This window comes from Rhipicephalus microplus, chromosome 10 (genome assembly GCF_043290135.1).
Source record: "Rhipicephalus microplus isolate Deutch F79 chromosome 10, USDA_Rmic, whole genome shotgun sequence".
Taxonomy (NCBI): domain Eukaryota; kingdom Metazoa; phylum Arthropoda; class Arachnida; order Ixodida; family Ixodidae; genus Rhipicephalus; species Rhipicephalus microplus.
This window is the reverse complement of record NC_134709.1, coordinates 20,160,679-20,187,833: the sequence shown is the minus strand read 5'-3', so window position 1 is coordinate 20,187,833 and position 27,155 is coordinate 20,160,679. Positions and strand designations below refer to the sequence as shown.

General features: G+C 44.9%; 1 protein-coding gene across 1 annotated transcript in view; it reads right to left on the bottom strand.

The window, feature by feature from the left end:
* nompA (no mechanoreceptor potential A) overlaps positions 1 to 27,155 on the bottom strand; it is a 152,546-nt gene that overhangs the window by 22,473 nt on the left and 102,918 nt on the right. Inside the window, exons 6-11 of the mRNA XM_037433065.2 lie at positions 25,354 to 25,650; positions 22,073 to 22,321; positions 4,297 to 5,236; positions 3,167 to 3,324; positions 2,526 to 2,704; positions 39 to 187 (exon numbers count right to left, since the gene is read on the bottom strand). Of these exons, the coding sequence (XP_037288962.2) occupies positions 39 to 187; positions 2,526 to 2,704; positions 3,167 to 3,324; positions 4,297 to 5,236; positions 22,073 to 22,321; positions 25,354 to 25,650 (1,972 nt within the window). The remainder of the gene's footprint in view (positions 1 to 38; positions 188 to 2,525; positions 2,705 to 3,166; positions 3,325 to 4,296; positions 5,237 to 22,072; positions 22,322 to 25,353; positions 25,651 to 27,155) is intronic.

Here is a 27,155-nt window from a genome sequence, read left to right as displayed (position 1 = left end):
CTCCCAATCTGTTACGCATCGAAAAACAAAGATCTTACCCATCGGTCCTAGTGTCCAGGTAATTGGAAGTTACGACGGCCTCACCAGGTCCGGAGAAGTAGCACGTGAGGTTGTATTTCTTGTCTCTGCTTGTTTGCACGTAGTCGTTGAATTGGACCACGACGATGTTTGTCATCACGTCGCCATACTGCAAGAGGTTTAATAATTCACGCTTAATGAAAAAGTCACAGCATATTCATGGATTGAATGATGATGAGTGGGGCGAAGCACCCGTCCGTCTGTCTCTTTTTCCGTCCGCCACTATCACAATAGAGCACGCATTGGACGGATGGACGGACGCTTCGCCCCACTCATCATCGTTCACTCCGTGGATATGCTGTGATTTTCTTAAAATACAGCGCCGTGTATCCTTTATTGTGCTATACGAAAACCACTAACGGCATCTAGTGATATTTCTAAGGACCATATACTTACAACGACATCTAGTGATATTTCTAAGTACATATGCTTACTATGACATCTAGTGAGGAATTCGTAAACTAGAGGTTGCCGCATATGTACGGAGGAAGGAATGATCCACACCCTAAGGAGAAGTAATATTGGAAAAGTTGCCAGATTTTCGTTAGTTCCTATGAAATCGTATTTACTGAAGAAGCGAGTTTAGGCAGTTTTTAATAGAATATACTTGTGCTGTTACTTGCAGCTTCGATGTGTTCATCTCTTACGGCGATAATATAGGCGAGTTGACAGAACAAGCAAATGACGCACTAGACAAACTTAATAACTGGACACGAAACAACGCATTACAGATAAACAGCTCAAAAACTAAAGTCGTCATCTTTAGAGGAAAAAACAAAAAAGTCGCATTAACAACAGATATATGTTTTTAGCGTATTCCCCTAGAAATAGTGCCATCGATTAAATCATTAGGAGTTATGATAAATCAAAAACTGTCCTGGGACGACCATGTAACCTATCTTGGTAGCAAGCTGTCGCAGATAATAGGCATTGTTTACAGAAAACGTGAGATGCTGCCGCTGAACGTGATGATCCTAATCTATCAGTCTTTATTTTATTCTCATCTAAACTACAGTCACTTAGTCTGGGGCACCACGACACAAGAAAAACCTAAGCAAATTACACGTCCTACAAAAGAGCTTCTTACGCGTAATGGAAAACCTTCCTCGCTGGCACACAACAACCGAACTTTTTACCAAGCACAAAATTGTGCGAGTAACTAAATTATATGAGTATCGTATTTGTCATTCCTTCAAGCATGAAATCAAGTATAGTACATTTCTACTTCGTAAGATTGCTCGGCTAGAGCCGCGAAAACATATTTGCAGAACAAGAAATACAGATATATGGCACGTTCAAACATACAGAACAACTTACGGCTCGCAAACCCTGGAAAACCAGCTTCCGCGACTGCTCAATAGCTTCGCAGCTAAAAACGCACCCCTTGAAACATTGACAAATAAAGAGTTGCTATCATTTTTTCTTTCATAATTCCTGTTATCTGTTTGCTCGCGATTTCTGTGCCTTAAAGGTGTACTTCCTTGTATTGTGTCTTTCATTTTTCTTTTACTGTTATGTTATGCACATTTGGGTGTGTTTTTTTTTTTATTCTTGAATCCTTGCTGTTCGCCAAGTTAGGGGTCAGCAGCTCAGTCAAGCTGTTTTTTTTTTTTTGAGTTTTCATAGGAACGATCCTCGGATTTTGCAGCTTTTACTGCGGGCCCCTGTCATCATGTACACAGAGATGATGAAATAAACGTATTATTATTATTATTATTATTATTATTATTATTATTATTATTATTATTATTATTATTATTATTATTATTATTATTATTATTATTATGTTCGGCGATAACAAAATGAAGACGCTGGCCTGCCAAGGGCTGCAGTAAAATGTAGAACAGTTGCGCCGAAAACTCCAACTTCAAAAGCTTTAGCTCATGGTGTTTTGAACTGTGCATAGAAAACTGCTTGATGAGATCCGTTTTCGAGTTGCTGTACTGCAATTATAATACAAAATTACGTTTGATTGCTGCAATGAGTAATATAATGAATTACCCACTTTTTGTGTGGGTAAAGTGCTAATATGATGAATTATATCCTTGCGACTAATTTCAGTAAAATGGCTCATTGCTCGCCTAAGTATTTTCTACTAAAATTACAGCATGTTTGCCTCCCTTATGACATAAAGAATTCACCAAAAATAGCAAAGAAAAACAGCGTATAACCTAAGCGCCATACCTGAAGAGTGAGAAGTTCAACAAAGAGATCGCAAATTTCAATTTATATGTGCTGCAAATATAGTATGCAGAACAGGAGCTGTGCTTGACTTATGAATATTTATTCATGCGATTTCAACCTGATGGTGAATTAAGTCATTACTCTCAGCCTTCTAACGCTAACGAAATTCGGACACCTTTTACAAACATGAGAAAAGTGATTGGTAACGGAATCGAATAGGATTTCAAGAGTAATTTTGTCATTTCTTGTGGTCGGTGACTTGCCTGCTGGGTGCCACAGCGTGGAAACCCGTTGGCCCGGCTTATCCGCAACACGTTGACACTTCCTCCGTTTCCGTCATAGAAGCACGAGTCGTAGAAACCGTACGTGTAGATCCGGCCGTAGAAGCCGTCCACGGTTCTCAGGGTAAACTCCATCCCGTCTGGCGTGCATGTCTGGCTCACTGCGAATCGAAACGCGCCTCGTCACTCACAGGCGCAGCTCATGCGTGTGAAGCAAGGAAGAGGTGGTCAAGCGCAGAAAGCGGTGAAACTTACGTTCTTTGAATCTTTCTTACCAGAATCGCAAAAAGAAAAAAAAGCTTTTGAGTGTTGGCATATCGAACTGTACTACACTCGGTGACAACCTAGAAATTCAATGCAAGTTCGCCCCACGAAACCACGGTGAACTTGTCCATCATAGGTCCCCCTAAGAGGTGTAAAAGTTTAGGGTTCTAGAAAGTTTCAGGCAAGAGCACAAGAAGAAACGCACATGGAGAGCCTGGACTTACAACTTAACTCCTCGCTTCTTGTTCTCTCGTACAAAACACTCTGGAACACTTCGCTTTCACGTGATGTATTAGGTGGCCCAGGAAACTACACTGATAAACCCTTAACCTGCAAACGGCGTATTTGAAGGCACTTGCCGTCTAAGCAGTCTCCTGCAGCACCACCAGGGCCGTGTCCGAGGTCATCCCGTTCGTAGTAGTCAAACTGCGTGCTCTGATCGAAGTGGGCCGGGTTGCTGAGCTGTAGCTGTCGGGAGTCGTAGTCGCTCAGCTCACAATTGTCCGGGAAGAACGCCCTAGAAGACGCGAACAGTGGCGACTGTGGTAAGTAATGGCCAAATAGAGTGAAGCGTATACAGCATCGTACTTAGAAGTCCACCGCTGCTTTCACACACCAGATCAAAAAGACAGGAAAAGGAGCACAGGAGGTGTATGCGACGTCATACCATGCAAAAATGAAAACTAGGAGGAAGCGTCGCGTGATTCTGCGAGCCTCGGCATGCCAACCTGCTTAGAAGCCGCCTCGCCCAATGAGTGCGTTGTACCTCTTGGGTTAGGTAAAGGCCCAGCGGCGCTCGCAGCACACGCAACCAAATCGAGCCGACCAATAGTATAAATCGTACCTGTCACGTGATCAGGACCTATTTCTCCCTTCAATATTTTGCTACAAAGTTTCAAAATTGTGACGTGACGCTGTCTTCTAGTTTTTCCTTCCTATGCGTTGTACCCATCAATAGTGATGCTACTCGAGTATTGACCCCTCCGAAGACGGGTTCACGTAGCGCCGAGCATATTGTGTAACCTCACCTCTGTGCATACGTTTTATTGTGCGAGGCACAGTACGCGCAGAGGTGTATACGTCAACGTTGCGGATACGTGGGTGGATCGGTTTCCGCTGCAAAGGGCAGTCAAGGTTCACCATTCCCTACAGTCAATGGTCATCCCCTTTCCCCATCGCCTGGCTTTTCTGCTCTAGAATGTGATAGCATCTGCGAAATTTAAAACGTTTGGTGCATTTTTACAGAAGCTTATTGTTTGAGTGTGTCGTATAATGGATGATAAGAGAGCAAACGTTATCGTAGTGTGCTGATTCTACACAACAGAGCCGGAGAACTGACGCTACACGATAGGACGGGTAGAATGGGTAGCTCTTTGACCCGCTGACTAATGGCGCGGGGAAAATGTTATAAAATGTTCTAGTATGCTCTTGGGAAACTGGTGGTCGATTCAATGGTGTTAAGTGCCAGACATGCCGAGCCGATTCTCACCTGAAGTTGAAGGACTTGCAGTGAATGTCTTGAGCTTCGGAACAAGCCTGCTCGCACTCTTCGAGCCGCTCGGTGCGCACCACCCGCCTCACGTAGAAGCTCTTAAGCCTCGTCCCATAGCCGACGCGCCGGAACACGGCCGACGAGAACTTGCACTTCTCCGCCAAACCTGGGGGTAGCGGTGGTGCGAACGGCGCAGGTGGTGGGCCTCCCGCCACGGGAGGCAGCGGTTGGTGGGGAACGTGCGGAGGTGGGGGAGGTGGAGGGTGGGCGGGAAACGCGCCTGCACCTCCGTGGATCGGTGGCACCACGCCACCCGCTCCTGCCGAAGCTCCACCGGGCACTCCGCCATAGGCACTGCCGCCGTAACCCCCGCTCCCGTAGCCGCCTCCCGAAAATCCTCCGGCAGCGACGGAACTGCCACCGTAGCCACTGCTACCGCTATTCCAGGACCCGCTTCCGTAACCACCGTAGCTACCCGTCGAGTAGACTCCTGAACCGTAGCTTCCCGATGATGACCCGTAGCCACCACTCGCCGAAGCGATCGAAGAGCCACGTCCCGGGAGCGGGTGGTAGCTGGTCGCGGGCCAGCGTCCGTGGGGGTAACTGGGTGGCTCGTAGCCGCCGCCACTGGGTACACCAGGAGATGGGTAGCCCCGGTGAGTGGCGTGTATGCCGTGCCAGCCATGGTGATAGCCACCAGAGCCACCGGTGCCGATGTGGCCACCGGTGCCGATGTGGCCAGCGATGTGGCCACCAACGTGGCCACCGACGTGGCTACCGAAGCCAGGTGATGGGGGTGGCGGACCGTAGCCACCGCCACCTCCTGGACCTGTGCCGAAACCGGGAACGGCTCCTGCGGCTACTCCTCCACCCCCACTGCTTCCTCCGCCAATTCCAGGTCCGTAGCCGTGGCCTCCGGCGTGACCGGCACTCCGGTCTGCTGGCAAAATGAACGCAACAGACGACTGAAAGCGTTGAAGCATGTGAATGGCAAGATTAGCTGCTTGGTATGGCAGATGGTAGGGAGATTTAGTATTCCGGAAGACGCTTACGTTAGCGTTAGCGTGTGTCTCCGCGCCAACGCTAAAACAATACGCGCTACCTGCCAACTTCCTGGCCGTCTTTTAGTACAGCGCAAAGCATTCCCGCAAACGCAAACGCAAGCCCACGACATCTAGTTATAAAAACAGTATATGCACCATTAGAAACTTGGCAGCTGGGGCAGCGTACCGAGCGTATCCGTAACGCTTCCACTTGTTTCTTCAGGGCCTTCCGGAGCAAGCGCGACAGTCTGCCTGAAAGTTCGTGGCCAAGCTACGTAACCGCTGCATCTTTCCTGCGTTGCTGCACCGCTCTGGAAAAAGGCCAGCCTGTACAGTACCACGTGGCGTTTACGTCACACCCTGGTATCGGATAAAAGGACGCCGGGCCACTGCGACGGACACTTGGCAGCTGGGGCAGCGTACCGAGCGTATCCGTAACGCTTCCACTTGTTTCTTCAGGGCCTTCCGGAGCAAGCGCGACAGTCTGCCTGAAAGTTCGTGGCCAAGCTACGTAACCGCTGCATCTTTCCTGCGTTGCTGCACCGCTCTGGAAAAAGGCCAGCCTGTACAGTACCACGTGGCGTTTACGTCACACCCTGGTATCGGATAAAAGGACGCCGGGCCACTGCGACGGACACTTGGCAGCTGGGGCAGCGTACCGAGCGTATCCGTAACGCTTCCACTTGTTTCTTCAGGGCCTTCCGGAGCAAGCGCGACAGTCTGCCTGAAAGTTCGTGGCCAAGCTACGTAACCGCTGCATCTTTCCTGCGTTGCTGCACCGCTCTGGAAAAAGGCCAGCCTGTACAGTACCACGTGGCGTTTACGTCACACCCTGGTATCGGATAAAAGGACGCCGGGCCACTGCGACGGACACTTGGCAGCTGGGGCAGCGTACCGAGCGTATCCGTAACGCTTCCACTTGTTTCTTCAGGTTGGAACTTTCTCGATTTTTAGTGCACTCCTTCAATTTGTATTTTGCTGTCCCTTGCTGCCACTACAACTGTTGTTGCGTGTTATTTACCAACATTGACGATGTCAGGAGAACTTGATGCCCTGAAGCGTGATTTTCGTAAAGAAATGAGGGAGATGAAAACTAGTATGGATTTCATCAACAAAGAGTTTGAGTCTCTGAAAAATGAATGCACTGAACTAAGAAAGGAAAATGCCACTCTCAGAGCAACGCAGGAAGCGCTCCTGCAAGAAGTTGAAGCATTGAAGAAGAAAGCCCATGAAAATGCATTGAGTATTACAGCGCAGGAACAATACTCTAGAAATAAGAATATCGAAGTCAAAGGGGTTCCGCAGGTAGCAAACGAGAGCCTTGAAGGCATACTCAGCAAAGTGGGCGATCTGATAGGTGAACCAATAAGGAAAGATAACATTGAAGTTTGCCACCGGTTGCCTACGCGGAGTGCCGATTCTGACCCTAACATTTTAGTCGTTTTCAACAACCGTGCTAAGCGAGATGCTATCGTCGAAAGGGCCAGAAAAAGTAGGTTCACTGCAGCAGACATCGGCTACACGAAAAAGCAGCCGGTCTATATTAATGAGCACCTCTGCCCGCGGCTGAAGAAGCTGCTTGGGATGACCATAGCAAAAAAACGGGAACTGAACTGGCGCTTTGCGTGGGCCAAAGGTGGCAAAGTTTTCGCGCGGCAAACGGAAACATCACGCATTGTGCGGATTGCATGTGAAATTGACCTAGAAAAAATGGTCGACCAAACGCCTACTAGCTAATTGCACACTTGTGAGTGCCACTTTCTGCATTTTACTTCGTTGTTGTGATAAATTATGCTTTATAAACTGGATATTTCGAACCATGGCGACTATCTGAAATTTTTACACTTAAATGCGCAGTCCGCGAAGAATAAATACGACGAGTTGACTTTGTTTTTTGATGCATTTTCTTTTAACTTCGATGTAATAATGTTATCAGAAACTTGGTACAAATATGCTGACGACGTACTTAGCGTTCCCGGATATCAAACTTTCTTCTTAAACAGACCTACACGTCGTGGTGGAGGCGTGCTGCAGCTGGTATCGAATGAGCTGTCATGCACGATGCTACCAGAATTCTGCCTTATAGCGCCAGACTATGAAGTTTTAAGCGTGCAATGTAAAAAATATGTTTTCGTTGTTTTATACCGCCCGCCAAACGGAAATATCGACGCATGCCTTCTTTTTCTCGAAAGGCTGCTAAGTTTCATCTGCCTAAACGACCTGTACCTCGCGATAGGTGGTGACTTCAACGTTAACCTTTTGCAAAATACCAAATGCGCGCGTGATCTACAACTTATTTTTCAGTCATTTCATTGTAGAAATGTGATAACAACACCTACGCGCCTTAGCAGCACTTCCGATAGCCTCCTTGACCTTTTTATAACAAACTGCACTATCGAAGACACGAAAGCAGGTACTATCGTAGCTGACATGGGTGATCATTTGCCAATCTATATGTTCTGTCCATTCAGTGCATCTTCTGGGGGTGCTCGTCACTCCAAGACTTTTCTTGTCCAGGAAATAAACTATAAAACGCTAAGCATGTTCCGTAACGAAATTGGAAACGTAGATTGGACAACCGTGTTTCACTGTAATGACCCTGATAGAGCATATAGCACGTTCCTACACATTTTGAAAGGTATCTATGAGAAGTGTTTTAAGTTTAGAACCGTACAAAAATGTGCGAAAGGTCGCAAACCTTGGCTTAATAACGAGTGCGCAGTCATGATACGCAAAAAGAACTTACTATATAATAATTTTGTCAAAACAAGGGACCCATGTGAGTTTGCGGCATTCAAGAAATATCGCAACCAGGTAACAAAGTTCTTGAGACATACTAAAAAAGTTTATTTTGAAAACCTTTTCAGTCAAATAAGTAGTCGGAGCGACTTGCTTTGGCGCGAAATTAACCAGTTGTTAAACCGCAACAACCGCCAGATTGCTGAGCTTGAGCTAATACATAATCACAGGGTCATAAAAGGCGTAGAACTTGCAGATCAGTTTAACGATTATTTTACTAGTCTGGAAAAAAGCGATTTTAATATTGCCGCGACTGAATTTTTAGGTCCGCGCAATGCATACACAGCTTTTTTTGCGCCCACAACTTCCGATGAAGTCTTCCAAACTTTTATGTCCTTAAAAAATAGCAAAGCACGTGACATAAACGGGTTACAGATAAGACCGATAAAGTTTGTGGCTGACATCTTATCACCTGCACTTACTCACATTTTTAATCTTTCAATATGTGCCGGAATCTTTCCTCAGGAAATGCAATGCGCGAAAGTTAGCGTCATTTTCAAATCTGGTGACAGAAATGTATTCTCGAATTATCGGCCAGTGTCTGTTCTCCCTGTTATATCAAAAGGATTGGAAAAAATTATTTGCAAAAGAATAACGGCTTTCTGCGATAAACACTCGATTATAACAGCGCAACAGTACGGTTTCCGTGAAGGAATGTCAACAGAACTTGCCCTACTAACACAAAAAGAGTTAATCTTGAACAGTTTTGAAAATAAACAATTTATGTTGGGTATCTTTGTTGACTATTCTAAGGCGTTTGACCGCCTGAATCACCGCACTTTATTTACAAAACTAGAACATTACGGATTTCGTGGCACTCCTCTTGAGTTAATAATTTCGTATCTAAAGCACAGAAGGCAATGCGTTGCCATCATGTCAGAACAATCTACACTACAAAAAATAACTCAAGGAGTACCGCAAGGTAGCATACTGGGGCCCATACTATTCAACATTTATATCAATGATATAACAAATATTTCTAATGACGCTGACTTCATAGTTTATGCAGATGACACCAGCATTTTCTTGAGATCAAGTGACATAAGTACTCTCTCGGTCATCTCTAACAGTGCACTAAAATGCTTAGCCGAATGGAGCTTCGTTAATTCATTAAAACTGAATACAGCAAAAACTAAGGCGGTCCTTTTCACCCCGCCGCAACGACATGATCTTAAAGATTTCAGATTGGAGCTTGGATCTGCTCGCATAGAACTTGCATCAAACGTCAAAACCTTGGGAGTTGTTTTTAACAATCATCTCATTTGGAATGATCATGTTGATCACATTGCCACCCGTTTAGCGAAAGCCTGTGGGGTGCTCTGTAGACTGCGCTATACTTTACCGAGGAGCGTTAAACGCATGATTTATAACGCCCTATTTTCCCCTCACTTAACGTATTGTCAGTTAGTATGGGGTGACACTACAAAAGTCAATTTACATAGGTTGAGTGTGCTTCAGAAAAGAGCAGTTCGTCACATAGCAAATGTTCAGTATGATGCCAATACTGGAGAACTATTTTCCACCCTTAAGATCTGCCCCCTCGAAAATTTCTATAACGTTAACCTCGCTTTAAAATGCCAAAAATACTTCCGATGCAACAACCATAGTTTTTTGTTATTATGCAAGCTGACTATACCTAAAGCTATCTCATATAACATAAGGGAGAGAGACAGATGGCTCATACCTTTTTCGCGAACGAAATATGGGATGAGCAGTCTGTCATACCTTGTGCCACGCTTGCTCAACGAATTTGAAAGAAATGGCATTTGCATACAAAGATCTTCAAGAAGTGCAATAAAACGGTATGTGGGTGAGCACTTATCTTCAAAGTAGTAGTGCGCGTTACGTTAAGTTATTTTTTATCAAAAAATTTGCCTGTTATACAAGCTTCTCAGTTTGTTAAGATGTTTACATACATGATGCATAATGGTCTTTATTGCGCATACAAATTTTGTACATCTCATTTGTGCGAAATAACCTGTGTATTCCATTATTCTACATTATTTCCGCTTGCGTTATGCACTGTTTCATGATTTTTCTGCTAGATGTGATAACCGAAAATGTTTAATAGAAATGTGAAATTAGAGATGTTTAAATGCATGGTAGGTTGTTTTTGGCTGTCGAGAATTGGGGCAAGGACCTTTGTCAAGCTGCTGTATAGCAGCTTTTTGTTCTTGTCCTCGTGTTCATTATCTTGCTGTAATGAATGCCAAATAAAATTGATTGATTGATTGATTGACCATTGTGCCATTAAATCGAGTTGACCCGAAGTCACCATCGATACGTCTCCGTGTCGCGTTTGGTTCAATGTTGCGTCTGACGGCCCGAAAATCATCGTTTTCTTTCGACATATGCTGTAATCGAGTATTGCTCAAGACTCCTATTACCTGGCTTAGTTTGACTTGTGGCCGCATTTGCCTTATCTTGGAGACAAGGTAATGACTAGAGCGTTGCCGTCTCTGCGTTGCTATTGAAAACATGAGCGAACCTCGTAGACAATATTTTTAAGCCTTCTGCACCCCAAATCGAGTGTGTATCTCAAAAACATAGTTCTCCTATTGGCAGTATACAACTGGCGAAGCCTCATTACTTAAATCTAAATAAAATACGATCATTATTTGGGAGTGAAAGAGTTTAACAAGGCAGGCTGACGACAATAAAGATTTGAAGTGAACGGCTCTCGCTTCAATAGGCACAGCCATCTTGCACTCATACGGGATCTCTTGCGTGCGTCAGCGTTGAACGCTAAATATGACAGAAATGGCGTTCGTACGTAAGAGTTTGGGCTGCGTTAGCGTTTGGCATATGCTCAGTTTAGAGAACGCAACGCTAACGCTAACGCTTAATTCTTGCGTATGCTGCTTTGCGCTATACCAAACCTGTATTTTCATAAATGGTTGTGTGAAACGTATGAAGGTAGTGGCGCATGCGATCGCAATAAGTTCTGGTGCTGCATCATCATATTCCCCACATTCCGAAAACTTGCAGTGTTGTCGCTTTTTCTGTGAGTGTATACCTGTTTGTACATTATACTATGTTTCCATTTCGGAGAGACTCCGAACTACGCGAAGGAGAAAGATAGCTATTACGTACTGCTATATAAGCGCTGTGAATGCCCACTCTGCATGGTGGTCTTTTCATCTATCTATCTATCTATCTATCTATCTATCTATCTATCTATCTATCTATCTATCTATCTATCTATCTATCTATCTATCTATCTATCTATCTATCTATCTATCTATCTATCTATCTATCTATCTATCTATCTATCTATCTATCTATCTATCTATCTATCTCAATAGAGGCCTACTGAATCTTACTTTTGCCCGTATTACTATTCTAATACGCGATTTCCCACAAAATCTAGGAACTGTATCCCCTCTTATTACTTAGAATTGTACACCAGTTTTCCAGTCAGCTCCCTGGGATGCTAGAGTTACCTATTTAAATGACTGACAGTAACATCTTTACGAACTGACGATGGCATTGCTCCGTTCTAGTACATATTCTTTGTCGCGCTTTCTCCTCGCTTGGCACCTTTTATGGTGATGGTCGCCAGCTTTCATAACGGCGTATATTCACTGAGCGACTGTCTAGACTACATACCCGGTCATTACCTTTAACGTTAAATGTAGTGTCACGCCATGCGCTGAAGACCTGTGACCTGGTGTATTCTGTAGGGATTCTTGAGTAGCGATAACTATACGCAGCGCCATTATTCCTTACGTCCCACTCATCCGTCTCTCTTCCAAACACAGGTTCATTTCGTACCTATCCACGATAATCACTTTCACTTATTTCATGCTTCATTGATGGTGACGATGGTGATCATGATGATCTTTATTATCTTCGTATCAGAGCAGTGACATAGTCGTTCAACCTTAATTCCAGTTTGACTCAAAAGGCGGCATCAGTAGTCATGGACCTGCTTAAGTGGTTGAGCGCGAGGGCGTAGCAAGAGACATGGCCGCTGAGGGAAGGGGTGTTCTTTTTTTCCCCCTAGAATGTTCAGTTTTCTTGCGTATACATGCATGGCCACATACAAACTCACACACGAACATTCATAAACTATCGTAAAACAATCGCCCCCCCCCCCTAAAAAAAATTCTGGCTACGCCACTGGTCTACTGGTTATATTACTTGACTGGTGATCCTAAAGTTGCGTATCGGCCCGTGTGCTTAGATTTTGGCACGTCTTAAAGGGGTACTGACACAAAATTTAGCGGACGAGATAGTCTATGGAACATTCGTGTATCATCTGCAAAATATCAACAGCCAATATAGCTGGGAAGGTATTTTAAAGGTATGTTGAAGTTTACGTGAGCTCTCGACTTCATCGTGCCATTGACAACATCGAAGACGGCCCTTTTAAGACCCCCTACTTCCCTCACGTCACCACTCTGTTAGTGAACAAAACAAGTTATGATGACGTCAAAGCCGCCATTTTGCTTTTGCCACGTTTGTTCCCGCAGTCTATATTCCTCGGCGGTTGGTTGCGAGTGCGTGGCCGTGGCACACGCTTAGAAAGTTTTGTGTTTGGCGACATCGCAGTGTCGTTTCCTATTCGAAAGCAATTCTTGATGCGGACCGTGCGGAAGTGTGTCACAGTTCTGTGTGCTGGCGTGGTCAAGAGTTGCACACGCTAGGTGGTGATAGTTGCACCAATTTTTTTTTTTTTTTGGAGCGCTCTCGTATATACCTCAACTGAAACTGATGGATAATGAGGGGCATATCATTAATCATCTGTATCCTACTGCAAAAAGCGATGTGTCGCGTCATGACTAACAGGCCCCCGGCCACGCATTGCAGCAGAATAACGCCAGGCTAAAGTTTTTGTGTCAGTACCCCTTTAAAGAGCCTCAGGTGTTTGAATTTCCCGAACTCCTACATTACAGCGGCACTTTTAACCATACCATTGTGTGCTCAGATTTGGGTGCACGTTAAAGAACCCCAGGTGGTCGAAATTTCCGGAGCCCTCCACTACGGCGTCTCTCATAATCATATGGTGGTTTTGGGACGTTAAACCCCACAAATCAATCAATTAACCATACCATTGTTTCGAGACGTAAATACTTCACAAGTCTTATTGATTATGTCATCATTAGTCACGGGGATCATGCAAATCAAAGTGGCCATTAAAACGTGGTTAAGTAAAACTCACAGCTGGGCGACTTGTTTCAATGTTCAAGAGAAACCACCTTTTATGTGTCCTTCTCTTTAATTTAGAGACACCAGTTTATCTTGCAAAGAAGTCATACAGCTACCACATAGCACCTTCACCGTAGGTAGCAATATCACGTTCGGCGCCTATCCCTGAAGATGCCAATCGACATGTCGAGATGCGAGTTAGAACGCTACAGCTGGAAACTTTTTCAGTATATTTGGTGCCAGATACTACATTAAACTTCGCGACCACTCTCAGCACGCGTGTTGCTATGTCGTTTGGACCAAGCAACACGCCAATAGATAAATCCCGTTATCCTCGGCATCTTCAGTCGTAAGGCCAGAGCGGCAGCTGCGCACTGGGAAGTTGTAGAAGTGAAGTGTAGATATAAATGGCGCAATCGCTCATACAACAATGCACACGAGTATAGAAGTAAAAAAAAAGTATCACATATGTGCCAAGACAAAGTCGCAGGTGGTTGATGATGTAGTAGATTGTTGCACCGCTGCTAAGTTTTTAAAAATCAAAAAAATAATAAACGAACCAGAACATCGCACATGTGCAACACGTCGTACCCTGTATAGTAGGCCACATGTGCAAAAAGCGAAGGTATGACTCCCTTCCGCGTGTTCTCTTTTCCTTTCCTTTCTCTCTCTGTATTTTCCTGTGGCATGTGTGAGCGTAGTGCAGAACAGGCTTTTTTTTTTAAATACCGCAATGAGGCCACATATGTGGAAAAAGCTGTGCCGAGCGCAACAGGTTCGCACCAACGACGTATACCTTCGTGCCGCGAGTTTTTTTTTTGGTTTTTTTTGTTTTGTTTTGGTGGCGCGAGTAACAAGTGATGCTTCTGTTTCTCGTTTAAAAAAAACCCTGTGCAGCACATACCTAAGATTTTTCGGGTACTGCTGTCAGTGCACCTTTAAGAAAAGGGCCATTTATATATCGGGAGCTACAATGAAAATTAATTCACTGAGTTAATTCAAGAAGTAGGATGTTTTCTTCTGAGTGGCAGGGGTCGTTGCGTCACCTGGCGGAGCATAACTCGAGCCCGCGCTTGTACGTCGTATATTGAGATTCACTTCTAAAGTGCGATGAAACGCGAAGTTTACGCTACAAAAATATGTCAAAGCACACGAACGCCGAGGTGCAAGCGCCACGGCTATGCGCCTATATCAAAGATTAGGGTCTTCCCATGGATTATTATTTTATTTTCCTGGAGCCATTCTTAGAGCAGCTTAGGAGAAATTTCATGAGATACCACGGCGGCAGCATCAAAGACGAAGCCGTCAAAATTACGAAGCCAAGCGAATCTTTAATTCGTGAAGACGTGGTTACTGACACCATAGAATCGCTCGTATACATATCATTCAAAACGACTTCTTGCATGTATAAGTAACCAGAACTCTTTTTTGTAGCAATCATCATCATCATCATCATCAGCCTGACTACGTCCACTGCAGGACAAAGGCCTCTCCCATGTTCCGCCAGTTAACCCGGTCCTGTGCTTGCTGCTGCCAATTTATACCCGCAAACTTCTTAATCTCATCTGCCCACCTAATCTTCTGTCTCCCCCTAACCCGCTTCCCTTCTCTGGGAATCCAGTCAGTTACCCTTAATGACCAGTGGTTATCCTGTCTACGCGCTACATGCCCTGCCCATGTCCATTTCTTCTTCTTGATTTCAGCTATGATATCCTTAACCCCAGTTTGTTCCCTAATCCACTCTGCTCTCTTCTTGTCTCTTAAGGTTACATCTACCATTTTTCTTCCCATTGCTCGCTGCGTCGTCCTCAATTTAAGCTGAACCCTCTTTGTAAGTCTCCAGGTTTCTGCTCCGTAGCTAAGTACCGGCAAGATACAGCTGTTATATACCTTCCTCTTGAGGGATAGTGGCAATCTACCTGTCATAATTTGAGAGTGCTTGCCGAATGTGCTCCACCCCATTCTTATTCTTCTAGTTACTTCAATCTCGTGGTTCGGCTCTGCGGTTATTACCTGCCCTAAGTAGACATAGTCTTTTATATTTTGTAGCAATATGGTATTCTAAAAGTGTTGCTGCATTTTCTTGTGTGTTCCCAGTATTAAAAGCAAAAGAGAGCGCTTGCGACCCGTAGAGGTCGCAAGCACGCAACCCTCTACACGAACAAAAATATTAGCGTAGCTTGTACTAAGTCGCGCAAGGCTGGCTCACAGCAGAGCTGATGAGCACTTAGCTGGTCCTTGTCCCCCCGCTAGGCTTTTGCCCTCTTTCCTTCGCATTCCTTGCTTTATATTACACATGGCTATGCTACCTTTGTTTCTAAGAGCGAAGCTGTTTCAGCCGACCACTTGTGTCTCACGAAATAACCGAGCAGTGTTTCACCACATGGCACGAGCAATGAAGCAGCGTCGCGGTTTCGATTTGCTTTGTCTATGTGAATACACACTTTTTGTACTAATTTAAATATTTTTTTCTTGGATGTATTAACTTGAAAATATCTATTCTAATTTTTCTTCTGAATACTTTTGCATATATAGTGTTTTATTGTACTGTTTACCAGCTGGCAACCTAAAATTTCATATTTATCGCATTATTATTAATTCCCAAATATAGTTGTTGCTCGACGACATAAATATTTTATGAAAAGTGCATTTTATTATGAAAAATTTGGTATGTTGCAATGCGTTCTAGAGTGCTTTTCCGATTGGCATAAGACTATTTTCTTACGACATATGAGAAATAATCATTTTCGCGCGGTAACGAAACAGCTAAACTTACACTTCTTTCCTTCATTCACACGGAGCTACGGATGTCTGATGGTCACCTTCCTCCCAAGCTGAGCCTTTTTTTTTCTAAACTTCTTCACCGAGTGACGTCTAGAATGAACGATCGTGTTATCAACCATCAGTCTACTACGCTTCGTGCACATGTACGGGCGGTGCTTGCTTCGTAGACCCGCCTTCTGCGATCCTCTCCCAGCACGTCGTATCTCACGTAGGCTGAGCCTGATAATATTGTGCTTGAGTATTCCAGTTTATTCACCACTGCCTCATATTCGTGATTATTACCTTTTCTGTCTTGACACCTGTTCGTCAGAACTTGACTGGCCAGAACTTGATTAGGGCCGACCACTCAGCTTTCACTCCACAATGTCTATCTATCTATCTATCTATCTATCTATCTATCTATCTATCTATCTATCTATCTATCTATCTATCTATCTATCTATCTATCTATCTATCTATCTATCTATCTATCTATCTATCTATCTATCTATCTATCTATCTGTCTGTCTGTCTGTCTGTCTGTCTGTCTGTCTGTCTGTCTGTCTGTCTGTCTGTCTGTCTGTCTTTGTGTCTATCTATCTGTCTATCTAATCTTGAAGCCGTATTAGTCTGTGAATCCTGTTGCGCCTTTATTCGCTAAGTACCTGCAATTTTTACTGCTCCCGACTATCAAGGTAATATCAAAAAAATTAGTGGTGGCTAAATTTAGTGGTTCTTGTATTGTCAGCTACTACATCGTCATTGTTTCTTTTCTGTAGCAGTTGTGTGGCTTCTATCGAACCGGTACACAGCACGAACGGCAAGCGTACATGGTGCGGCTAGCGCGGGCCATTGTCCTTTCTATCCGAGACTGACACGACTATACGACGATGACAGGTCGCGCAAGTGGTTTTGTTGACGGAAAAAGCGCGCAGTGGTTACACTTGTCTCGCAGTAAGTTCACTCGCGATCATCTGGCATTTGGGTAGGTTCCGAGAACTCTGGGGCACCCACAGGGGAGAAAAGCTAGCGCGGAATGTTTTGCGAAAAGACGATAAACGCAAGCTATGACTCAGGTTATAATGATGAGGTACTCTTTCAAAATTCCTTAGTCGCGTTTCTGTGGAGTAGTACACGGAAAGGACAACACTATGTGTCACTCTCATTGGCGGCTCCAACAACCCGTAAAACATAACCTGTGTGAAAGGTCCGAACAGACCAGACTTATCTCATTTCTTCATTCATTAAATATTACCATTGTGAAAAAAGATAACGTTGAGGATTGTGACGTGCTTAAATGACAATGACGATAATGGCTGTAATTTAAGCAAGCAGTATTATTGTTTCTTTATGAATAGTAGAAGCAACTGTACTGTTGCATTTCAACGAAGTGTTCTTAAATTGAGTGAATATTGTTTCACCCTAACAAATAATCATGCGGTTTCTGAGCTAACTGAGCGCGATAGATAGCTTCGGGTTATTCGCAACCAAGTTTTGTTAACGACATTGCATTACTGGTGATGGAGAGGCCTGAATAGTATCACAATCGTACACAGTTTATTATCATAATCGTACACATTTATCATTAGAAGATAACGTACAAGTCATCGTCCGTTTATTTCTGAATTTATATTTCTGAATTTCTAACTTTATAGAGGGGATCTTAGCTTGTCCTCTAGATCATTCCCATCTGTAAATCTTTTTACGCCTTCAAAATGGGAGTAAAGAAAAACGCCCATGGCAGAACATACAAAGGGCGTAGATTGGGCACACATTTTACTCCCTTTGTTATTCTGCGAAAAGGAACCCGGAATTTTATGGTTCTCATTTGGGAGTATTTTTGGCGTAATTGAGGGATTTTTTGCTCCCTTCAAGGCATTTTCAAGAGGCAAAACAGGTGTATTTCAATCACTTGACTATGCTGTCTTTGTCTTTTTTTTTTTAATTTCGGAGTAAATAGGTGGAATCTAGGGGGTTTTAGCTCGCCTCTTTTGGGAACACTTTTGCTATTAAATGGGAGTAATCCAACAAACAGCTGCCAGCGATAGCCGAGCGTACACTTGTATCGCGTGAGTGAACGCTACAGCCGTTAACGGGGCAGTCTGCTTACATCTCTACAGTGCCCGGGTCTCGTGACCCGACCTGAAAAGGCTCAGTCATTGTAAGAAAAAGAAAAAAGAGGTACGCGTGAGTTTTTTCGGTCAGTACTGTCTTGCCACATATACAACTACGCGACGACTACCTCTGCTTGCTTCGTCAAAGACGGCAAGACACCTATCCAGAACTTCACTAAAAGCGTCATCTCACCGCAAGTGAACCGCATACTTTAGAGCACACTCCCATCTTGTCGCCGCCAAGTTCATTTATTCTGAGCTCCGGGTCATTCGGGACTTGCCGGGAACGAAGCCGTGGACGACGACAACGCCCGAGAAATCGTCTACCGCGTGCGTCATCCGTCACCAGAGCGGTTACCCTCCCGACGAGCCAAGCAGGCTGAGGAACACGAAGTCGGGTCCTAGTATGGCTACGGAAAAGACAGAATGGTCACGTATTGTGAAATTCTCGTACGTACCATATAGGCTAAGATTGAAGCACCCACTTCCTGACAAGTCGCCAAATAAGCACGAATCGACAATATCGCGATCATTGCAGACAGGAACACCCCCCCTCCCCTCGTTCATCTTGTACAGTCGCATATACCTTGTAATTGTCTATATTTTTGCACTGTGTATACTTCCCAAGTATGAACCATCAACCATTCCAACTTTCGCTATTATTACTATTATACCTAAACGTTTATACACCACAATGAAAAGATTGCGAGAGCCCGCCGTGGTTGTCTAGTGGCTGAGGTACTCGGTTGCTGACCCGCAGGTCGCGGAATCGAATCCCGGCTGCGGCGGCTGCATTTTTGATGGAGGCGGAAATGATGTGGGCCCGTGTGCTCAGACTTTTCTGCATGTTAAAGAATCCCAGGTGGTCAAAATTTCCTGAGCCCCTCCACAACGGCGTCTCTCATAATCATATGGTGGTTTTGGGACGTTACTCAATCAATCAATCAATCAATCAATCAATCATAGATTGCGAGTTGGCTCACGCCTACCTCGACCACATTATCTGGGTGTGTTGTGCTGCGACACACGCAATCAAACACAGCACCAATCATATACACTTAAGATGACCACGCCCAAACAGCGGTAGGCTATGCTGCTCATTGCGGAAATATATTGTCATGCCTAAAATTACATTGACGATAATAATTAACAACTTATCGTTAATTACAAATTAAAATTTTCAATCATTGACTTGAGGGCACTTTTTTGTAACAAAAACTTGTGCGTGCATATTTGTGGCATGCGTTTTTCAAATTATTAATCAAAGTTTTAATGTAGCGTGGGATAATTGTCCTCGAATTTCAAGGACGAAATCGAAACTGATTGCGGCTGGTTCACCGAAAACGCAGCTTCCCTCCGGAACTGTCTGTTTCAAGAAAGTGACAAAATTTGAATGAAGGCCTGCTGAAGTTATAGTATTTTAAGGAAAATCGACAAGTAATATGAAGTATCCAAGCAGCCTGTTTACCCCTTGGGTGTGATGTGTCGTGATTATCTGTTTCTTGCTTAGTTGAAAAAGAGGAGCGAGAAACCATTTCACCTGTCTAGCAGAAAATTTGCCGCAGTGGATGCCGTTTAATATTCTACTTCAGCGAGTAAAAAAGAGCAAATGGCAGATGCCTTGATATTGCACTGACGTGGTCGCTCTTCTAGCTGAGACTATACGAGTACACATGCAAGGCATACCACAAATAACATGTGCATGAATGGCACGTATCCATTAATGAGTTGAAGTGACGGGACAAATTCATGTCACGCACAAGCCACACTGCAGTGTGCGTAATTACGGCCGGTGTCTTTAATAACGTTCAAAGCTATATTCATTGAATAAAATGCAGAAACGGTGTTTGTCCATAGTGCAGGGGCGTCTTTGAACTTACTGGACGACTTCAATGGTTACTGTGCTTTTTAATAAAGATTCTCACAGTGGCTGCCTCATTCATTTTGGTTTTTAAGTGTTACAAGATACTTTTGAGGCCTTTCATGGTATCCCGTGGATGCGTGTTCAAACTGTACGTTAACTCCCGAGCTTGCGTCGGTGAGAACATCCACGCATTGTAGGAGTCACAGCCGTTCAGCAGAAGTGTTTTTTCGAGAAGCCAAAGCAGAAGCTGCAGAAGTGTGGGAAGGCAGTAGTCAGGGTGGTATACGGAAGGATATAGAGTGCGTATACACAGTTTGATACCAGGCTTCAAGATGTGCGGCGCAGGCCGCAGGCTCACTGGATGGTTCATAAAAGTGCCACGGAGTGGCGAAGAAGTCATGCGCCTAAGCGTATGTAAAAACAGGCAGAAAAAGCAACAAGTTGCGAGGTTCGTGCTCCCGCCAAGTACAGGAATTGAAAATAGCGTACAGAGAATGTGGCGGTGGCCAGAATGAATGCGCAGATGGTAAGTTGCAGTGCGTAGTAGTATAGCGGTAACGGTGAACGAAACTTACACTAATGCTTGTATAAGAAGCTAAACAAACAGTGGTATGTTGAAATAATGAAGCAAACATGATGGCAATATTTTTTTTCTTACACTGAATGCATCGGTACGATGATTCTTCTTGATAGTCACCACTCAGAGGAGAAGAGGTTGTGATGGGATTGGTTTGTGAGTGGTTGGCCACATTTCTTTTTTTTAATGAGAGCACACTAGTAGAACGCAATGGCGATTATGTAGCGCCTCTTTTTGTTGTCTACGCCTCCCGCCTTTGCAGCAAGCTTTCACAGCTCGTTAAGAAAAAGTGGGACCATGTTTACCCGTGTTAATTTCTACTACGATGTTGAGTAATGCTGGTCCACCAACTTTTTCGCTGATTCGCTAGTACGTCGTATGCGTATATAATGAAGTCGGTCGCACAATACCGTGCTCGCACAATACCGTCCACTCACAGATTTGGCTTGGCACAATCCGAGCGCTCGCTCCGAGATTTAGACGGCCACTCCGGATCTACCAGTGGAATTCGCCATGAGCTTATTCCATCTGCTGCAAACTCTGCCAAAGTGAGCCCGGAAATAACCTTCGTGGCTGCTCTGAAATATTACCACTTCATAATGTCCGAGCTAAACGTATCCCTACCCCCTACCTCCCCCCCCCCCCCCACACACACATTGGGATGCCACCACACTGCTCACTCCCGACCTAGAAACACAAGTGTGGGTCAGGGAGTGGAGGCAGGGACCAAGGTCTCCCGACCAACAGCGGACTCTAGCAGGCTGAACTTAAGCTTCACGTTTTTTGCAGTAGCTGACGTGGGATTTTCCGTTCATAGGACAGCGTGCATGCACTTATACACAAGCTGGCAGAAATATCTGCGTACATCTTGACACAGCGTATATTTCGAATGGCATTCAATTTTCACATTTTGATTTCATTCCATAATTCAAATTGAACCTTGGTGTTTGTTGGCTGCGTCTGCAAACAAAAAAGGATGTGGGAAGACAATACTTGGTCTTTTTTCCACATTTATTACGCTTAGGCAAGACTTTCTGCACATGTGCCGAAATTTTCAATTCCTGTGTGTATTACCTGGCAGTATTTTCTGCCGAATTATTATGTGGGTTTGACAACCTAAAGTTTGGTTGCTTGGTTTCTTTTATTCGCATCCAAAAAGTCGCTTTGAGCTTATTTTTCCAATGTTCTTGATTTGCATCTAACGTTTGTAATTGAAAGTTGGAGAATATTAGGGGATCGATATTTCTGCAGCTGTCTTCTACGAAGCCTCGCATGGTATTATCTTAATTTTGGGATGTAAAACTTCATCAACTAAGTTACGCTAGTCATTCCGACTGAACAATCCCCTTGCACGCTATACATGAATCAGGATTTATAGCATATGGGTATTGAGCAAAAAAACAGTCAGGGTTTCAAGAGCGCAAAACCATCCAGTGAGCCTGCGTCCATGCGCCGTACTTACACCACTTGAACTCGTAAAAGTCGTAGTAGTCGTCGTCGACCAGGTTCGGCCTGGGCTGGCCGTCGTAGGAGCTGAAGCGGCACATTTGGTAGCGCGACGAGTACTCGACCGAGCGGCAGTCCCGGCTGTAGCGTCGCATGCACTCGTCCAGGCACTCCTGGAACGAGTACGCCTTCACCTCCACCTGGTGCGAGCCGTCCAGCCGCTTGCGCCGGTAGCACTCGAACGTGGCGTTGTTCAGCAGCACGTCTACGCAAGAGCAGTCCACGTGACTTCCTTTAGCGCGCCCACACACTCGTTACGTACGTGCACTGACAAGGGTAGCGAAGGCAAAGGCTGGTTGCCAGCGAGGGTTCATCGGCGAGGCGTCGACAGAATGTCAGTGGCAGGACAGACGCAGCGAAGAATGCGAATTGCGAGCGTGAAGAGAAGGGAGACAGAGTGAACTGCAGACTTCGCAAGCGATTTGGAAACACTGCGCACGCGCAGGAGTACGCCTTCAGTGAAAGAAAACCGCAGTGATGAAATGAACAAGCTTGCGGGCCCGCTCCGAGTCTGCACTGGTAGCACGAGGACAGTAGAACTGCGTAGTGCGACTACACAATGACACACAACAGATATTGGTGCCACGCCATCGTTACGCGCTCGCAAAGGCTCCGTCAAAACTTGCCAGGGGCCGTTGCCGGAGCAATACACGGGATAGTGGCCTGAGAACATTTTACGGACCCTGTACATGTACACCCCAGAGCAATAGTTTGCGGAATCCTAAATGCTCCAGAAATACATATTCATGTTTTTTATGCGAACAAAAACCTCCAAATGTTCAAGTCTGCTATTGGTATTTCAGTTCAAACGGTCGCCACGTAGGTAATAAGTATTACGCACTAATAGAGAAGAAATCTACCTTTATTCTCAAGCCAACGCCTCGTAAGCGTTTGCCGTTGAGTCAAGTTGAAGACACGCATCCAAGGCGGAGTGAAGGCAAGTTATGAATTTTTGGTGAGGGGTCTGGGCGTGGAATTAAAATTAAGGAAGTAAGGAATTACGCTGCTTACGATAGGAGTTGCGAGCGCAAAAAATTTGAAACAGGCTGAGCTGGAAACATGGCAAGCCGTTGAAAGCAGAGCACCAGCGCAGAAGCCCACTTTCGCTGCGAAAACCGTAGTAATCGGGAATGGGCCTTCGAACCTCAGAGGAGTTTTGGCTGATGGCATAGTAAACGTATACTTAAGAGATGCCTCCATCCGGCGCGCACTTTGCAGCCATTGCAGATCAGTAGACGACTTGTAGAAGTACATTCCGAGCTCATACAGCGAACTAGAAGGTGGATGCCAAGAACATCCTTGTTTGTTTTGCGGTACTATCATCCACAGAAAGTCATTCGAAGAGAGCTTAAAGGGGAGAGTGAAAGAAATTAGTCTGCATAACGAAACGAGCTGCTGCTACTTCCTGTAGAAGCCGTGCGTCTGCATAAGCAGACACCCGCTTCAAGCTCAGTAGCCTGAAGGCTCGAAGGCAGATGTTTCGACGTGCCAGCTACGCTGTCTTTCAGGGTAAGCCCCTTCGCGAAGAAAGCTGAAAGAAGCACACCGTGAAATAAACGACTCTTCCAAGAACTGTCAGGCCTTGAAGCAAACGCAGGACGGTCAAAAAGGCACAGCGGGAAAGCTTTGTAAGTAATGCGCTCAGCAAGACACTTGTCCGCGTGACAAACAGAGGTGTGATTCCAGGAAGTAAAGCCAAGTTCAACGCCAGCAAGAAATTGTTTTGGCGTCGAATGCTCAAAATAATAGAACTTGGAGAAGGCAACCACACAATGACACCGTATATTTCCTGCGTTTCACGGAGCCCACTATTCCCTCATAAACTGTTGTGATCTTTTCTTTGTGTGCTACTGTCTTAGAAACAAACGGAAATCCTTCTCCGTTCATATAGTTGTAGCTCTCGTGACATTATTACGAAATCACTACTGATTCATTGTTTTTTATTGTTATTACCACTACAGTCGCGTACACTTCAGCAAAGTTAACATTGCATGACGATCTTTATCAACGCATCTGTTGCACCAGGCGTCTCTGTTCCGTCGGTTACTGTCTTCTGATTTAATCTTTACCTCATTATAGTCAGCTACCAGAGTAAGCCTAAACTATGCTTTATTATTGCTGAAACTGTTGTTTAACTCCTAATGGGTTATTTCTAAAAACTATTTCTAGGCCATGCTGGTAATGTACATTGGGACCACAGCGATAGTGCCACACAACCATCACTTCTTTGTCTATCTATCTATCTATCTATCTATCTATCTATCTATCTATCTATCTATCTATCTATCTATCTATCTATCTATCTATCTATCTATCTTATGTCAGTTCCCATCCGTCGTCCTGTTCTTGAGAGAGAGAGAGGGGGGATAAACTTCCTTTGAGGAGATACCTTAGAAAAGGTGTCCTTGGTCCAGGACAGCTCAAGTCACGTCCTGGGCCTTCGGTACTGCCCTTTAAACCAAACCAGACGCACGTGTTACGGCGCGTCAGCGCGTGGGGCACCCTCTCCCTTCATAGGAAGGCGACGCGACGCCTGATGTGCACGCCATGCACTGACGCATTGTATAGCATATGTGCGGCTAGGGCTTCAGCTGATAGTCGAAGGTTCGAGTTGGCCACGGCTGCCTACTTAGGCTTGTTCGTGTGGTAATGGTCGCGCAGTCTCAATGAAGATTCTCTGCATACTGTATGCTGAAAAGGAGGGACTGTTGGGCTAGTTTCCTGAAAACTACATGCTGAAGGGTCCCACGTTCTCGCACGAAAACATCTCCCGGACCCTACAGACTTCTACCGTGTGCAGAGCGCCCAAAGAGCAGCACCCTCATTCGCAATAGGTGAGCTGCATAATTCAAAATTTTGGGGCACTGGTATACGGGGACTTCAACGAGCATTTCCAAGAGCGTTGCTATGGTTTTTTTAGAGAAACTGAACTGATTGACATGTTTTTACAGTTCAGTGGCTACGTTCGTGTGTTGATTTTAAGACAGTGCTATTTCTGTGACTTTGTAGTGCAGTTACAGACTCTCTCTCTTTCTCTTTCATTTTTAGCAACCCCTTTCTCTCGCCCAGTACGAAGCAGCTCACCGGAGTTTTACTCTAGTCAGCCTCGCTGTGTTCCCTCTACCTTTCTTCCTCTACCGTCTTAGAATCGGCACAGAATGTCTGATAACCTATGGAAAACACATTCGCGATGACGTTCAAACACAGGGCCCGTTCCGAAGACGGGCCTCGGCTTACCGCGCTCGGAGCTTCCGCAAAGCACCCGGTACAGGTCTCCCGTGCTGCTCTTGAGCGGCTTGTGGCTCTCGCTGCCTTCGCCGTAGCCCAGAGGGTCCTCGTCGTAGAGAGTGCACGTGCGCGCCTTGTCGTCGAACAGGAACGAGCGGCAGAAGTAGCCCCGGTCCGACAAGCTGCGCGTGCAGTAGTTGGAGCACTCCTGGAGGTCTCGTGTGGACACCACCTCACGCTCGAAGGCCCCGTCTAGCTCCTTGCCGGCCTCCAGGATGAACGCTGTCGTCGTGCAAAGCTGAGAGCCTGCGGACGAAAGAGGCAAGTGGTGTGCGTGTTATAAACTACGCAACTACATCATGTGGGTGGAGCTTTATGCGTTCGATTGTCGTTGAATGTTCGCTGAAGAGACGTCCTGCTGTGCAGGCGACCCTCTTTGGTGGTCTTGTGGTTATCATGGTGGTCGACTGCCTGCACGAAGGTGGCCGCATGCGATCCTGGCTTCAGTGGCAGAATTTAGATAAAAGCGAAATGCTAGGAGACCGTGTATTTATCAGATTTATGTGCAGTTCAAAGAACTTCTGGCGATGGGAATGTTCGGCGCCTTCCACTACCACGTCCTTCATAACAACATTGTGGTTTTGTGACGTAAAACCGCAACAAATATTACTCTTTGCAAGCACTGGCTTGTCGGCACGTTTACTAATGCCTTTAAGTTCCGCCTGATGGTCAAAATAGGATTTTTTCATGTAATTCTACTGAGATTATCTACAAGTCAAACAATGTTTAAATGAATTTCATCAACACTTTTTGTTGCTCATCGCTGTCACACTACTTAGTCACCTAAAGCATTAACAGTTATATTATGGGACTTTTGAGATGAGAATAATTGACTTTCGACTCCACGACTTCAAACACTCGTGGTGCCTTTTTTGAAACTACAATTCTGCATTAGTATACGAAAACAGTGCGGGCATTCATCAGCCCTTCTTCGTTGTCTGTACTTGTTGATCGCCACCTGGTTTTCTTAATCTTCTTCATTGCTTCTGGGAACTCTCATTGCATGTGGCATATCAATCTTATGGCTTGCTTTAGGGCCTAATGAAGGTCACATAGGCAGTTTCGTCACATATGGTGGAGATGTGCCGTTAAAAGCATTCTTTTTACAAGGCTTGTAATTTGAAACTCTCGTCAACATGGCATAAGTCTTACGCCTTTAAGAAAGCTGTATCAGCAGAAACAACAACAATACTGTGCTTTACCTTCACCCTTTCTCTCACCAACAACCTCATCTTCACTTTCCCCCACACTTTTTTGTTATCTCTTCCTCACCCTTGTTGCACTTAGTTTATGATTTGCTTTACCTCTCGCTGTACACTTGCCCCCTTCTTTCAACTAAGCCACGCTGCGAACATTGCAACCATAGGAGCAAGCTCGACTTGAACAGTTCAGCCGTAAATGTCAAGCTTCTTCGTGGCCTATGTGAAGCCGCCGTTGATAAAGAGCAGGCCCTACCGCTGTGACAGTTTATATAATGGCTGGGAAACGTCTATTAAAATAGCAGCTGTTGCACTGTTTTTTCAACATTTGCGTCGGTGACGCAAAGAGCATGTACTGTATCCCGGCGTTGCACCATATATCACGTGGCAACTATTCTTCACTTTCGGTTAACATCATGGCAGATAGACACATTCATCGACTTAATGATTATAAACAAGCTCAAAATGTCACCTGAATGGTAATAAGCAAGCTCAAAATATCAGAGACGCTCATTAATATTTTTTGTCTAGGCTTCTGCATAATGATATACA